This window comes from Notolabrus celidotus, chromosome 3 (genome assembly GCF_009762535.1).
Source record: "Notolabrus celidotus isolate fNotCel1 chromosome 3, fNotCel1.pri, whole genome shotgun sequence".
Lineage (NCBI taxonomy): Eukaryota > Metazoa > Chordata > Actinopteri > Labriformes > Labridae > Notolabrus > Notolabrus celidotus.
The window spans coordinates 3,860,869-3,874,664 of record NC_048274.1 but is presented as its reverse complement, the minus strand read 5'-3'; the positions used below and the strand labels follow the sequence as shown (position 1 = coordinate 3,874,664).

General features: G+C 41.0%; 1 protein-coding gene across 3 annotated transcripts in view; it reads left to right on the top strand.

The window, feature by feature from the left end:
• The first annotated feature begins 3,251 nt into the window (after positions 1 to 3,251).
• The window catches only part of prmt3 (protein arginine methyltransferase 3), an 83,115-nt gene continuing 72,570 nt past the window's right edge, over positions 3,252 to 13,796 (top strand). Inside the window, exons 1-9 of one of the 3 annotated variants that reach the window (XM_034680639.1) lie at positions 3,252 to 3,333; positions 3,491 to 3,528; positions 3,743 to 3,786; positions 4,028 to 4,163; positions 5,050 to 5,132; positions 5,217 to 5,266; positions 5,413 to 5,518; positions 6,338 to 6,503; positions 6,984 to 7,128. In XM_034680639.1, coding sequence (XP_034536530.1) covers positions 3,765 to 3,786; positions 4,028 to 4,163; positions 5,050 to 5,132; positions 5,217 to 5,266; positions 5,413 to 5,518; positions 6,338 to 6,503; positions 6,984 to 7,128 — 708 coding nt within the window. In that variant the 5' untranslated portion in view covers positions 3,252 to 3,333; positions 3,491 to 3,528; positions 3,743 to 3,764. The remainder of the gene's footprint in view (positions 3,334 to 3,490; positions 3,529 to 3,742; positions 3,787 to 4,027; positions 4,164 to 5,049; positions 5,133 to 5,216; positions 5,267 to 5,412; positions 5,519 to 6,337; positions 6,504 to 6,983; positions 7,129 to 13,796) is intronic. The other 2 variants (XM_034680640.1, XM_034680641.1) reach the window with 2 other exon arrangements.

Below are 13,796 nucleotides of genomic sequence, written 5' to 3'. Positions count from 1 at the left end.
CCTGATCCTAACCCTAACCCTAATCATAACCCTAACCCTAATCCTAACCCTAACCCTAACCCTAATCCTAACCCTAACCCTAATCCTAACCCTAACCCTAATCATTACCCTAACCCTAACCCTAATCCTAACCCTAACCCTGATCCTAACCCTAACCCTAATCCTAACCCTAACCCTAACCCTAACCCTAATCACAACCCTAACCCTAACCCTAACCCTAATCATAACCCTAACCCTAACCCTAATCCTAACCCTAACCCTCATCATAACCCTAACCCTAATCATAACCCTAACCCTAATCCTAACCCTAACCCTAACCCTATTCCTAACCCTAATGCTAACCCCAATCATAACCCTAACCCTAATCACAACCCTAACCCTAACCCTAATCACAACCCTAACCCTAAACACAACCATCACCCTAACCCTAATCACATCCCTAACCCTAACCCTAATCATAACCCTAACCCTAATCACAACCCTAACCCTAATCACAACCCTAACCCTAATCACAACCCTAACCCTAATCACAACCCTAAACCTAACCCTAAACACAACCCTAACCCTAATCACAACCCTAACCCTAATCACAACCCTAACCCTAATCACAACCCTAACCCTAACCCTAAACACAACCCTAACCCTAACCCTAATCATAACCCTAACCCTAATCACAACCCTAACCCTAAACACAACCATCACCCTAACCCTAATCACAACCCTAACCCTAAACACAACCCTAACCCTAATCACAACCCTAACCCTAACCCTAAACACAACCCTAACCCTAATCACAACCCTAACCCTAATCACAACCCTAACCCTAACCACAACCCTAACCCTAATCATAACCCTAATCACAACCCTAACCCTAAACTCAACCCTAACCCTAAACACAACCCTAACCCTAAACCCATCCCTCACCCTAATCACATCCCTAACCCTAACCCTAAACACAACCCTAACCCTAACCACAACCCTAACCCTAACCACAACCCTAACCCTAAACACAACCCTAACCACAACCCTAACCCTAACCACAACCCTGACCCTAAACACAACCCTAACCCTAAACACAACCCTAACCCTAATCACAACCCTAACCCTAAACCCAACCCTAATCCTAAACCCAACCCTAACCCTAATCACAACCCAAACCCTAATCACAACCCTCACCCTAACCCCAACCCTAACCCTAATCACAACCCTAACCCTAAACCCAACCCTAACCCTAATCACAACCCTAACCCTAATCACAACCCTAACCCTAAACCCAACCCTAACCCTAAACCCAACCCTAACCCAAATCACAACCCTAACCCTAATCACAACCCTAACCCTAATCACAACCCTAACCCTAACCCCAACCCTAATCACAACCCCAACCCTAACCCTAAACACAACCCTAACCCTAAACACAACCCTAACCCTAACCCCAACCCTAATCACAACCCTAACCCTAATCACAACCCTAACCCTAACCCAAACCCTAATCACAACCCCAACCCCAACCCTAATCACAACCCTAACCCTAATCACAACCCTAACCCTAACCCCAACCCTAACCCTAACCCCAACCCTAACCCTAACCCTAACCCTAATCATAACCCTAATCACAACCCTAACCCTAAACCCAACCCTAACCCTAATCACAACCCTAACCCTAATCACAACCCTAACACTAATCAAAACCCTAACCCTAATCATAACCCTAGGATCAGGGTGAGAATGACTTTGTTACAGAAGAAATGCACACAATTGGGCATTATAAGGCTTCTCATAAAAACACTGTACGTAAAGGGTTTTCAACACAAACTATTATTTTTTGCAAAATTAAGGTAAAACATACGGCTACAAAAGATCCTACATTAAGAGCCGTTTGAGAGTCGAAAGAGCCGGCTCTCTGAAAAGAGCCCAACTTCCCATCACTGAAGCACATGCTTACTACCATTTGCACTCTTAGTTCCCCTTGGAACTATTTGTATTGTAAAGCGTATCAATGTAAATACTTCAGACCTGTACCAAAGTGATAAACAGATAACACTTCAATTTGAATCAAGTACATACCACTTGTATACTTTCAAACAGAGGGTCATTTCATTCCTTGTGGACTCAACATGACAGCATTTATACTTTTCAAGTAATTGATCTTAAACGCTTTCAGAAAATTAACAGTAACAAGACTCACATATCCCTTCGAGCCACCAAATGGTATCATAACAATGGTGTATATGCTGTTTGTAATGACAGCACAATTTTATGATTTACTAGAAATGTATTCAAATTATTTCACGGACCCCCACGCTATGGTTTGCAGACCCCCAGGGGTCCCAGGACCCCACTTTGAGAACAACTGAGCTAGAGTACGGTAATTGAGCCAAGTGTACCATAAAACATAAACAATATACCCCCGTTTTCTGTGAATGCATGATTATGAAGTGAAGGAGAAAAGATGTGAAAAAAGTTGTGCAGTGTCGCTGTCTTTTCCAGCACAGCATGCACTCAACTTTCAATGAATGGGGATGTGTTTTGTTAATAGGGTCAGGTCAAACGCAGCCATGTTGGAATAATTTTCCAGGACTATATGTGATTTTCCAGGACATTTGACTATTTCTCCCATTTTCCAGGTGTTTTCCAGTACTGGAAAACTGGTCAACTGTTTCCCAGGTTTTCCAGGTTTTCCAGGACGCTTGGGAACCCTGTTACTTGTTTTACGTTTGATGTGATTTTTATAATTGTATCTACCAGACACCTGAATTTCCCCCTTTGGGCATGAATAAAATACATTCTATTCTATTCTAGTTAGCTAGTAATGTCAAAATATCTGCCACTAGTGTCACTAGTTGACATTGAAGCCTTTACTGGTTGACACGTCAGGGTTTTTGCTGTTTACTAGTTAACTAGTGATGTCCAGGACCTTACTAGTGCAGGTTAATTCAACAATTGGTTATTCAACCACCTGAAAATTCAGCACATGAACTATCATCAGAGAAAAACAAACTAAATAATAATAAGAAAAGGTGAAGGTGTTGTGTTTGTGTCATTAGTAGTGTCATTAAAATTTACCTTCAGGCACCAGAGGTAGATGTGACTTTTTTTTTTGTATAGTATCTATATTTTTATATCCACTCAAAATAATCACAAATTAATTACAAAATAATCAAAGTTAAAATAGTGAAATAGCATTTTGTTCTTCTTGTTGTTGTGTTTAAATAACGGTTGTTGTTAATTCTTCCCGCCCAAACCTCTGCCGTGTGCTACATCGATTCCAGTCCGGCAAGAAACTAAACACGATGGAACGGAGTCGGCGGTTTAAAGGGGTAACACTTGCAGGTATTTGCCGTTTCGTGTAGATATGTGTATACAACGATTACTTAAATGCTGAATTATCACTATATATATCACTTAAGTGTAACAGGATTACCTCTATGTGCTCCATATGGTCTTAACTAACTCCTAATTTTCCTGCATACCTTTGATACCTGACCAGAATGAGAGTCAAACGATAAAAGAAACTTCTTGAAGCAGGTATGAAAATCTCTAGATTAATGGTTTCATATCAATATATTAGATTAATTGTTTGTGTAGGTGTGTAACAATTGAGGAGGCATGTGTTTCGGTAAAGTATGAAAGCTTACCAGTTCAGAGATGAACGTCACTATGGCGACATCTTGTGGTTGTTTTAAAGTACTGTCTCTTTAATTGTGCCCACCCTTTTTTATACGTCACGAAACGTCACCAGGAAGTAAACTGAAAGCGGCATCATGGCAGAAAACACAGACCCACGTGAGTGTTAAATAGTACATTTAAACCCTAAAGCTGATATTTTGAACACGCTAGAGTCACCTTTTTGCTATCGATGATTTAAATGGCGCATTTAGATCATGTATTCAGTCTGTAGTTGCTTCATACAGCCTTCATTCAAACTGGAACAGTCGTAACGCTAATGCTACATTAACCATGAAAGTAGGCACAAGCATAGAAAGTTGTCTTGACATGCAGTTGTGATGATGTGTTACTGTGACAGGTGGGGATGCAGCAGCTGAGGACATGCCCGAGCTCTCTGACTGTGAGGATGAAGACATTGATGAAGAAGATAAGTGGCAATGGATGGAGGAGGAGGAGGAAAACAATCAGACCGTTACCTGTTTGTTCTGTGACAAGTGAGTGTCATCGTTCTGCAGACTGGTACTACAGCCAACAATGAAGGTGTAGAAGAAATACAGAGATTTGTTGGATGTGCTTGTGTTTTCCTTTTAAATGAACTGCTGTGATTTAAAGAGATACCCTTTACTTCCAACCATCCATTCATTTAATTACTTATTTAGTCATCTTAGTTATAAACAGCAATACAGCTGCTGGACATTAGTTACAGGCCATTCAAACTATTTTCTAACAGGCTCAATTTTCCAGCCCTTTTTAAATAACTTTCTATAGATCGGATGCTGTTAACTTAAAATTAAGTGTACATCCCATAATAAGTTTGCTTTTCATTCAGTATATCTTCATTACTGTTGCCTCTCTGACTTCAACAAGAGGACAGTGACATATAAGAGTGGACATCCAAACTCAGGGACAGCTCAATCAATTCATCTTTATTTGTGTAGCGCCAAATCACAACAAATGTTATCTCAAGACGCTTTTACAAACATAGGAGGTCTAGACCACTCTATGTCAAATTATGAACAGAGACCCAACACCTAGGCAGGATAAGACTCAGTCTTACCCCACCTTAATCCATCAAGAGCATTGCACATCGCAATATTTAGCTAGTTGCAGCGGTGAGGAAAAACGTCCTTTTAACAGGCAGAAACCTCGAGCAGAACCAGACTCATGTTAGACAGCCATCTGCCTTGACCGAGTTGGGTCTGGAAAGAGGGATAAAACTACATAAGGTTTGCTGAGCTAGATTCTATATGCTACTCAAGTTACCTCTGGGTTTTATGTGAACTAATCTCAGATCTTTTCTCTGTGTTTGAAGGACTTGTATGCAAATGATTGTTATGTTTTAGACATCTTATTAAAACAGATTTCCTGTCTGTGTTCCAGGTTGTTGAGCTCTGTGTCTGACACCCTGCAGCACTGCATAGCTGTGCATCAGGTCAACATTGTAGATATAATAAGAAAACACAGTAAGTAAACACTACATGCTCTAAGAGAGAAACATAGAGTATTTATTATTTTACTTAAAGTTTCACACTTCTATTTCTCACTAGATTTAGACGACTACGGTTACATCAAGATGATCAACTTCATACGGTCCACAGTAAGTACTGGACGGATAATTTACATGCATTATATAAAGCTTCAAGCATTATGAATGTTGCTGCAGAGAGGTAGTCAAGTTTTTAATCCAACTTGTAATGAAAGTAGACAAGAGGGTAGATTTTTAAAGAAGTGTTTGTTTTATAGAAATGTGATGCCTCCAGTCTTACTGGACTTCCAGACGCTCCCTTACCCTGGGAGAGTGAGGACTTCCTGCGACCTGTCATCCAGGATGACCCTCTGCTGCAGACAGGTACTGCAACTCCTCTAACTTTGATTGCACACATGTACGCTTTTTATTTGAGTTACTGACTACAGGAAACCAAAGAGTGGCTTCATACCTATTCACATACACATATTCTGATACGTCAATTTAGCACGATGGTGTGTGTTTGCATGATTTCCTGTCCTTAAGTCTGATCAAGATGAATAAAGGCGAACAGGACTAATAATGCTGCATAGTTTTTGTTTCTTTTAAAAATGATTAGTTAGCTCCTTCAGTGTTTTGTACAATTGACAAAATAAGCAGGTGACATTATTTCTGGGGTCATCATTTCTCTCTGCCAGCTTCAGCTCTTTATGCTGCCTTCACTTCCATTATTTCTAGAAAATTATTGTAACATGAGCAGGATTTAGATTTGCGTGCGATGCAAAGACTCTGGTGGGTTTGGGTGACAGTTTTAAAACCACAAGAGTGAGTACCTGATGTAACACCCAGTCTTATATTTTGCAGCATATCATTGGCAGTAGAAAAGAGTCTCTGTGCCCCTTCTATGATCCTTTTCTTTAACTGTGTTATTTGAATTTCTGTGTAAAATGAAAGGCTATAAAAGGAGGTCCTTGCTGCCTGAAGATGGATTTGGCTTTGCTGCATTTAAAGACAATGATTCTTTTATGACTGAAACTCCAATTCAAGACGTGGAATGAAACAAAGTAACTTGAGATCAGTTGCAGGGAAAAAAAGTTTTAATGTGTTTCCTGTATTTAAACCTGTGATGATGGTTGTTTTTGTTTTGTGTCCAGCCTGTGAGTTTTACGTCTCTGATTGTCCTGTTTATTATATTTCACACAGATCCCGAGGAACTCTGTGAAGTCGAAGGTGCGAACCAGTCTGCGTGTCCTTCGTCTGGGGCAGAGTCCCATAATGCACTTCAGCAGAGGACACAGGCTGCTGAGGAGAGAGCTCGTTCCTCAGAGGAAGCGCTGGCCAGAGCCATGGACGACCTGCACAAACTCAAGTTAGTCACATTAATCTATCTTCACTAAATATTAGTAAAGTTCTTGCCTCTCTGGGATGAATCTTTTTCTTCTTTTGTCCTTAAGAGCACTTTAAGTGTACTCAGGCTGAATTTAGTCCTGCACCACCCTCCTGCAGCCAGCAGGGGGACACAGTGAACACAGTATAGCCTAGGCATCAACCAGAGTACCCTGTGGAAGAAGTTTGAGGAAGGGGAAAGATAAAAGAGGGAAGGGAAAATTCCACTGCAGCATGGAGGTTAAAGTGAGGAGGGGAGGTAGGAAGGGGGAGCAATAAAGGAAAATTACAGAAAGAGTGAGGTTGGGGGATGTTGGGAGAGAGTTAGAAAGATAAATGCCTCCCATCTACTCCATTTACTGCTTCGTCCCGCATGAAGGTTGTGTGCTTTCTGCTTTCTGGTCTCTGCTTCTGTCCCATGTCCTAATATAAGAAGTTAAACAGATCTCTCTCGTTCTTTCAGGCTGCTGGCTCAGGGTTTGGTGATGAACGCAGAAACCAAAAAAAAATCTGGCAACCTGGGCCCTGTGGCCGAACTCCGAGAGGACGAAGACGAGGCCTATTTCAGCTCCTACGGCCATTACAGCATCCACGAGGAGATGCTGAAGGTCTGAGATGTGCACACACAGATATCATACATGCACTCCATAGGGCCTGCAAGTCTCATTAAAGTCTCATGAGTCATCCCCGCCGGGTGCAGGTGTCTCTGCAGAGCAAGAGCTAGTTCATCAGTGCAAGTCTTGGTTGAAAGATTTCGATGTAGCACGAAAATGAAAATGATCGTCTTTATGCTCGCACTGACACAGACGACAAGACATTTTCTCTAAAGTGTCAAATCAGCAATAAGCGCTGAGCGCTCATGTGAGACAGCAGCATGCTCCAAACGTGGAAATTAATTTTTACACTCCTCCAGCTCTGAAACTTGAAAGTGTCAGCAAGCGGTAGGGGTGTGTTAGGGGGGGGAGGGGGGTCAGCTCTATCTCCTCCCTTCCTGCTCCACTTACTGCAGTGCTTAAACATATTCCTGTCGGCTGTCCTGATTGGTGCGAGGCGCTGTTAAGTTTTGCGTCATGTGTGTGTGCGTCAGGCTGTAAACTCCATCAGAGTCTCTGGAGGGGCCGGGAACACGTGATCGGGGCTTTGCGGTAGAATGTGGTCAACTTTTTTTTACAGGATAAAGTGTGTGATGCACTCTGTGTGTGTGTGTGTGTGTGTGAGAGAGAGAGAGAGAGTGACACAACAGAGTGCAGCAAATATGTTTTTTAGTTAGATGTTTGTCACTCAGGGTTGAATTGAAGCTACTTTTGATTTGCAGCGTTAGACTGGTAACTTAAACAAAATACATTAATGGTCATATCAAAGTAACAAGGAGGAGGTGAGAGTTTTTTTTAAAGTAATTCAGACTCAAATTCAGATTCAAATTTATTGTCATTCCCCATATTAAAAACACAACATAATGAAAACTATTTCTCAGGTCCAGCATTGACTAGATATTAAATAGATGACAAATAACCTAAAAACAAATATTAAAAACCTAAAATCATACAATATAACACGTTTATAATTACTAATACATTTTGTAAAAAGTAAGCAACATGTTGGGATAAAGTGGAGTAGAGTAAAGTGCAGAGGTCAGCTCAGGGGGCAGAGTTCATGAGCCTCACAGCCTCAGAGAAGAAGCTGCAGAAGCCTGCTTCACAACGCCCGACCCACTGAGGGATTCAATCAGCCAGAGTTTCAGTGACGTTTTTTAAATTATATTTTTAGGAGAGAGTATTTTCTTAAACACAACCCCCACTAGGACACATCTCAACTCAACTTTATTTATACAGCACCTTTCATATATAAAAACATGCAGCCCAAAGTGCTTCACAAAATAACAGAGAGACAGAAAACAGCAGCAATGGTAAAATTCTAAAAGGCAGGATTATAAATAAAATACTTAAAAATCAAATCAAATCAATGCATTAAAATTAGTTTAAAAAAAGTAAGAGTGGAAATAAAATAAAAATAAGGCAGTGTTGACAAGATCAGATGAATACAAGAAACAAAAAAATAATTAAATAATAATTAAATAAGATAAATAAATGTTAAAGCAATGATTATAATAATGCAGTCCAGGGCTAAAAATAAATGACTCCACATTAAAAGCTATATTAAAAAGGTAAGTCTTAAAGCTGGGGTTGGTAATCAGATTTAGATACACTTTTTGTCATACTGGTTAAAATGATCTTTATGTCCTGATGGCAATCAATACATGATGTGTTCCTAAAAAAGAGTGAAAAAAAGCTGCTATCTACAGCCGGAGTAAACCTGGGAAAACACTAACCAATCACCGTTTTTTGGGTGCCCAAATTTTAAACCAATCAAATCCCGTCCAGCCGTTCTGCCCTCCTCCTGCGCGTTCATTTCCCCGGCGTGCACTCCTCCGAGTCCCCGTCTCCTGCCTCTACTTCCCCTGACTCTATTTACTGCCCCTCTCGCTCGTCCTCGGGCCTGTCCCCTCTGACCTGATGAGGTGCTTTGCTCAGGACTGTAGTCCGGATCAGAGTCTAAAAAGCTCTCACCAACAAGCAGAATAATTAATGACGTTCAGCAAGTCCTACAGAAAATATATATTTATTGTAGCGTCCGTCCGGATGCTGTAGTGATGACGAGTCGTTTTGGAGGAGCTCCGAGGGAGGAGGGGAGGGGTTAGACGGAGTCCTGAGGAAATGCTACATTCAAATTCATGCTGGTTTTCCGAGACTACCAACCCTAGCTTTAAGTTTACTTTTAAAAACACCCAGAGAGCTCGCCGTTCTGATGTCCAGAGGCAGAGAGTTCCACAGCTTAGGGGCGTAGAAACAGAAAGCCCTCTCTCTTTGTGTGACACACACAAGGAAGATTTAAAAGGGAAGCATTCGAGGACCTCAGTGATCGTGCTGGAACATAAAATGACAGGAGATCAGTGATGCATGGAGGAGCAAGGCTGTTAAGAGCTTTAAAACCAAGTAAAAGTACTTTAAAATAGATTCTAAAAGAAACAGGGAGCCAGTGCAGAGTTCTTAAAAGAGGAGTTATGTGATCTGATTTATTTTTCCTAGTTAAAACTCAGACAGCGGCGTTTTAAACAAGCTGCAGAACACTTTACAGCAAGTGTTTTTTTAAAGCTCCTGTGAGGAACTTTCAGTTTGGGTTGATTTTGTCGCCCCCTGTTGAAAACCAGCATGTCTCATCTTTGCAGGTCTTGTTCTGTACTTGTGTAGTCAGTGTAGATCTTATCCTGCTTTTTTTTTTAAACAGTCAAATCTATCACTTATCAGGAATGTTTGCTGTAACAAAAAAAAAAAAAAGGGGGAAAACTTTTCATCATGTTGCTCTAAAACAGCCTTTTGACAGCCTCCTCAAGGAAGCAATTTTAGACAATACATCTAGAAATAAGCCACACAGAGGCCTCAGTATCATCAGAGCTTTAAAATCAAACATGCATGTTTTTTTTCTTCTTGCAGAAATACTTTCTAAAGTTAACCTGAAGCTGCAGTGAGATGCCAGCAGCAGTCTGAGCTGGATAAATAAAGTTGCTGTCTCATAATCTATCGCCGGGATCTTTGGGGATGAATTTCCTTCTTTCTATTACCGCCCCTCTGACACTGCTCGGCTTTGAAACACTGTCTCCGACGACACAAAGAAAGGACGGCCAAGTTAAACGATATGAAAGACAAACAACCTTTTCATATTCGTGATCATTTCAGTGTTCACTGTAAGCTCTCAATCTCAGAAGGTCCAATTAACCCAAACAGTCAAGAAGTGTCTGTAGATGGATTTGACAGATGTTGTTTTTATCACTTCACAAAGCAATTTAGCATTTTTCTGTGATTATAATCCTGTGAATAATTTCAGATGTTAACTATGAGAACATTATTTAAAGCATCTGAAGGTGCAATCATTGAATCACACAGACATCAGAGCTTATTGGACGAGCTCCAGGTTGTACGGTGAGCGCAGTCAGCGTCCAATGAGTCTCTGTGGTCATCGTGAGCACAACCGTCTGTTCAGTGAATCTCATCCAGGAGCTCCAGAGTCAGCTCAACAACAAGTATTAAACTCCTTGAATTCCACTACATCTTCTACTAATCCATGTTGCTGTCACTTCAATGGATTGTGAAGCTTTCTGTACAGAGAGGAGGCGGTTTGGGGGCAGATATGATTGGCAGGTTAATTAGCGAATCCTGAACTGACCTCCTTATAAACATCAGGGTCCGTCTTAGCTGTATTCACACCACATGTTAAATCAGAATTTTTCATAAATACTCAGTCAGTGGTGGACAGTAGCAAAGTAAATTTACTGAAGTACATTTTTTGAGTATCTGTACTTTACTTGAGGATTATTTTTTGGGGGTACTTATTACTTTTACTCCTCTACATTTCTATCAATGCTCTAGTCACTCACTACTTTTGATTTGAAGTCAGCTCATGAATTCCCTTCTCTTTTCTGAAATCTGATCCCTAAGACAGTAAAATGTGTTTGTGTAGTTCTGTTTGTCTCAGTGGTTTAGTCGTACCTGTGTATCGTTCGTCTCCACGGTTTAACATAGAGCAAACACAGAGCAGATCTCACTCAGATCAGGCAGTTCATGTAGAGGTGGTAATGATGGCTTTAATTCTTCACCTGAGCACCCATGTCCATATCTTCAGCCCGTGTTAGAGGTTTTTGAAATGAAGAATGATTCCCACTCTGCTCAAACATACAAACATTCACTGTCCAACCTGAGGAAGCGTGTTGAGCTATGTAACGTTTGTTTCAGTCCAGGTGAACATTTCAAACTAAGGTGTCTGTGGAGTAACTTAGTTTCTGTTTTTATTCCATGGTATAGTTTTTAGAGATTTCAAGTAATGGTTTCTAAATAAACACAATGTAACAGAATGTACACCTATGTATTCTTTACTGCACTCATGCTGTGGAAATACAATGTTTTGAGATTTTTTAAGAAGTACTTTGAATACTGAAGTATTTTTAAAAGCAAGTACTTCAGGACTTTACCTCAAGTAATAATCTGACAGAGCAACTTTCACTTATATTGGAGTAATATTTACGGTGGCCCTGAAGGACAAAACACATTTATAAAAGATGAAACACTTTTACTGTTGAGTCTGACTCCTTTTAGCCTGACTCCGTTTAGCCTGAGGCTACGTGGTCTGAGGCCGTTTCATCTGAGTTCTGACACATGACGAAGGTTTTGCGACGATATGACGGAGCTTTTCCGGAGACCTGATGCTGTTGTAGCATATTCTCAAACAAAATGACAGAGTCTGGTCTGATGGTCTGAGGCTCTGCTTCACTTGATACAATACACAGCTTTTAAACACTTCACAATGTACGTCAGACAATCTCTGCTACGTGATCGTCTCCATGAACACCAAAGCAATATTTGGCACATCTTGGTCCAATTCAGGCAATGTCCTGGTCCATTGACAACATTTATTAATATTTCTTGAGAGCATCCTGTGGCTCCCTTCACACACACACACTCAGGTTCCCTGTAAAGGCCAACAAGGTATTTATCTTTTCGCAACACATGTTGTGTTCCATTTTGGAGTGACCCAGCACAGCTTAAGAACTACTGGGAAGTTCTAACATTTCTAACTTGCATAACCTGATGCAGTGACACAATGGTAACCGCCGCATAATGTCTGAGTGTCTCAACTTGTGGCCTTATATGGATCTGATCCCAACAATATATTGATTCTCCCAATAATGCTTTTTCATCTGAGGTCTGACACCTCTCTCTGAGACCCGAGGATGTCCTAATATGTAAACCATGTCCATCTCCGTTTGGTTTCTCTCCATCAAAGCAAACTAAATGACCCCTCACTCGATCACTTCCGGATCACTTTCGGTATTTGGTACATTCCCTTTCCGTAAAAAAGAAATGTTCATTTGTTTCAGAAATGGTAAAAGTGTTCGTAGATGTTGTTCGTAAGTGTTTGTAAATTTGTTTTGTTAAAGGTGAATTTGTTTTGGCCTTGGTAAAAGTATTTTGCTGATGTAATTTTGTTTTATAAATTGTAAAAAGGTTTTCCAAAATGTAAATTTGTCTCCAACTTTGTAAAAGTGTTTCATCTTTTGTAAATTGGTTTTGTCCTTCAGGGCCACTGTAGATATTTGACATTGAGGATCTATACTTTGACTTAAAGCTTGGGTTGGTAATCAGATTTAGAAACACTTTTTGTTATACTGGTTAAAATGATCTTTATGTCCTGATGGTAATCATTACATAATGTGTTCTTAAAAAAGAGCGAAGAAAAGCTGCTATCTACAGCCGGAGTAAACCTGGGAAAACACCAACCAATCACCGTTTTTTGGGTGCCAAAATTTTAAACCATTCAAATCCCGTCCTGCTGTTCTGCCCGCCTCCTGCACGTACATTTCCCCAGCGTGCACTCCCAGACCCCGTCCCCTGCCTCTGCTTCCCCTGACTCTACTGACTGCCCCTCTCACTCGACCTCGGGCCTGTCCCCTCTGACCCGATGAGGTGCTTTGCTCAGGACTGTAGTCCGGATCAGAGTCTAAAAAGCTCTCACCACGGGGCTCTGACAAGCAAAAGAATGAATGACATTTACTAAGTCCTACAGAAATGTATATGTACTGTAGTGTCAGTCGGGACGCTGTAGGGAGCCGATTCTTGAACACGTTGATCTTTACTAACCGGTCACTGTCGGCCGTGATCACGCCAACCAACAAAGCAACAATCAATGTTTGAATGAATGAAGAACTTCTCCTCTTGTCTCTCCTCTCTCCGGCTCGCACACTCTACACCTCTCCTGATGCCTTCACTGACCGTCAACACTGTAGGAATTAAGAACATCTACACTGAACACGTTTAACAAACAGTAGATCTGTTACAGTATTATATATGTGTTATAACTTTTCTCCTGATATCGTGTCACCGGTACAACTGGATAATGCTAGCATGATAGATGTGAGTACTAACAGCAGCCATGTTTGTTTGTGTTTTTAACTTTCACTATGATAATGTTTTGGTGAGGACCGGTTTTGAATCAGTCACCATCATATGGTCGCAAGTCAGCGGCGCTCGTGCATGTGAGCGGGGGGGGGCGTCGTTTTGGAGGAGCTCTGAGGGAGGAGGGGAGGGGTTAGATGGAGTCCTGAGGAAATGCTACATTCAAATTCATGCTAGTTTTCCGAGACTACCAACCCTAGCTTTAAGTTATGAAGCCGTGTACTTTGTCCACCACTGCTCACAGTATGCTGTTGTAAAGGAAAGCTTTACAT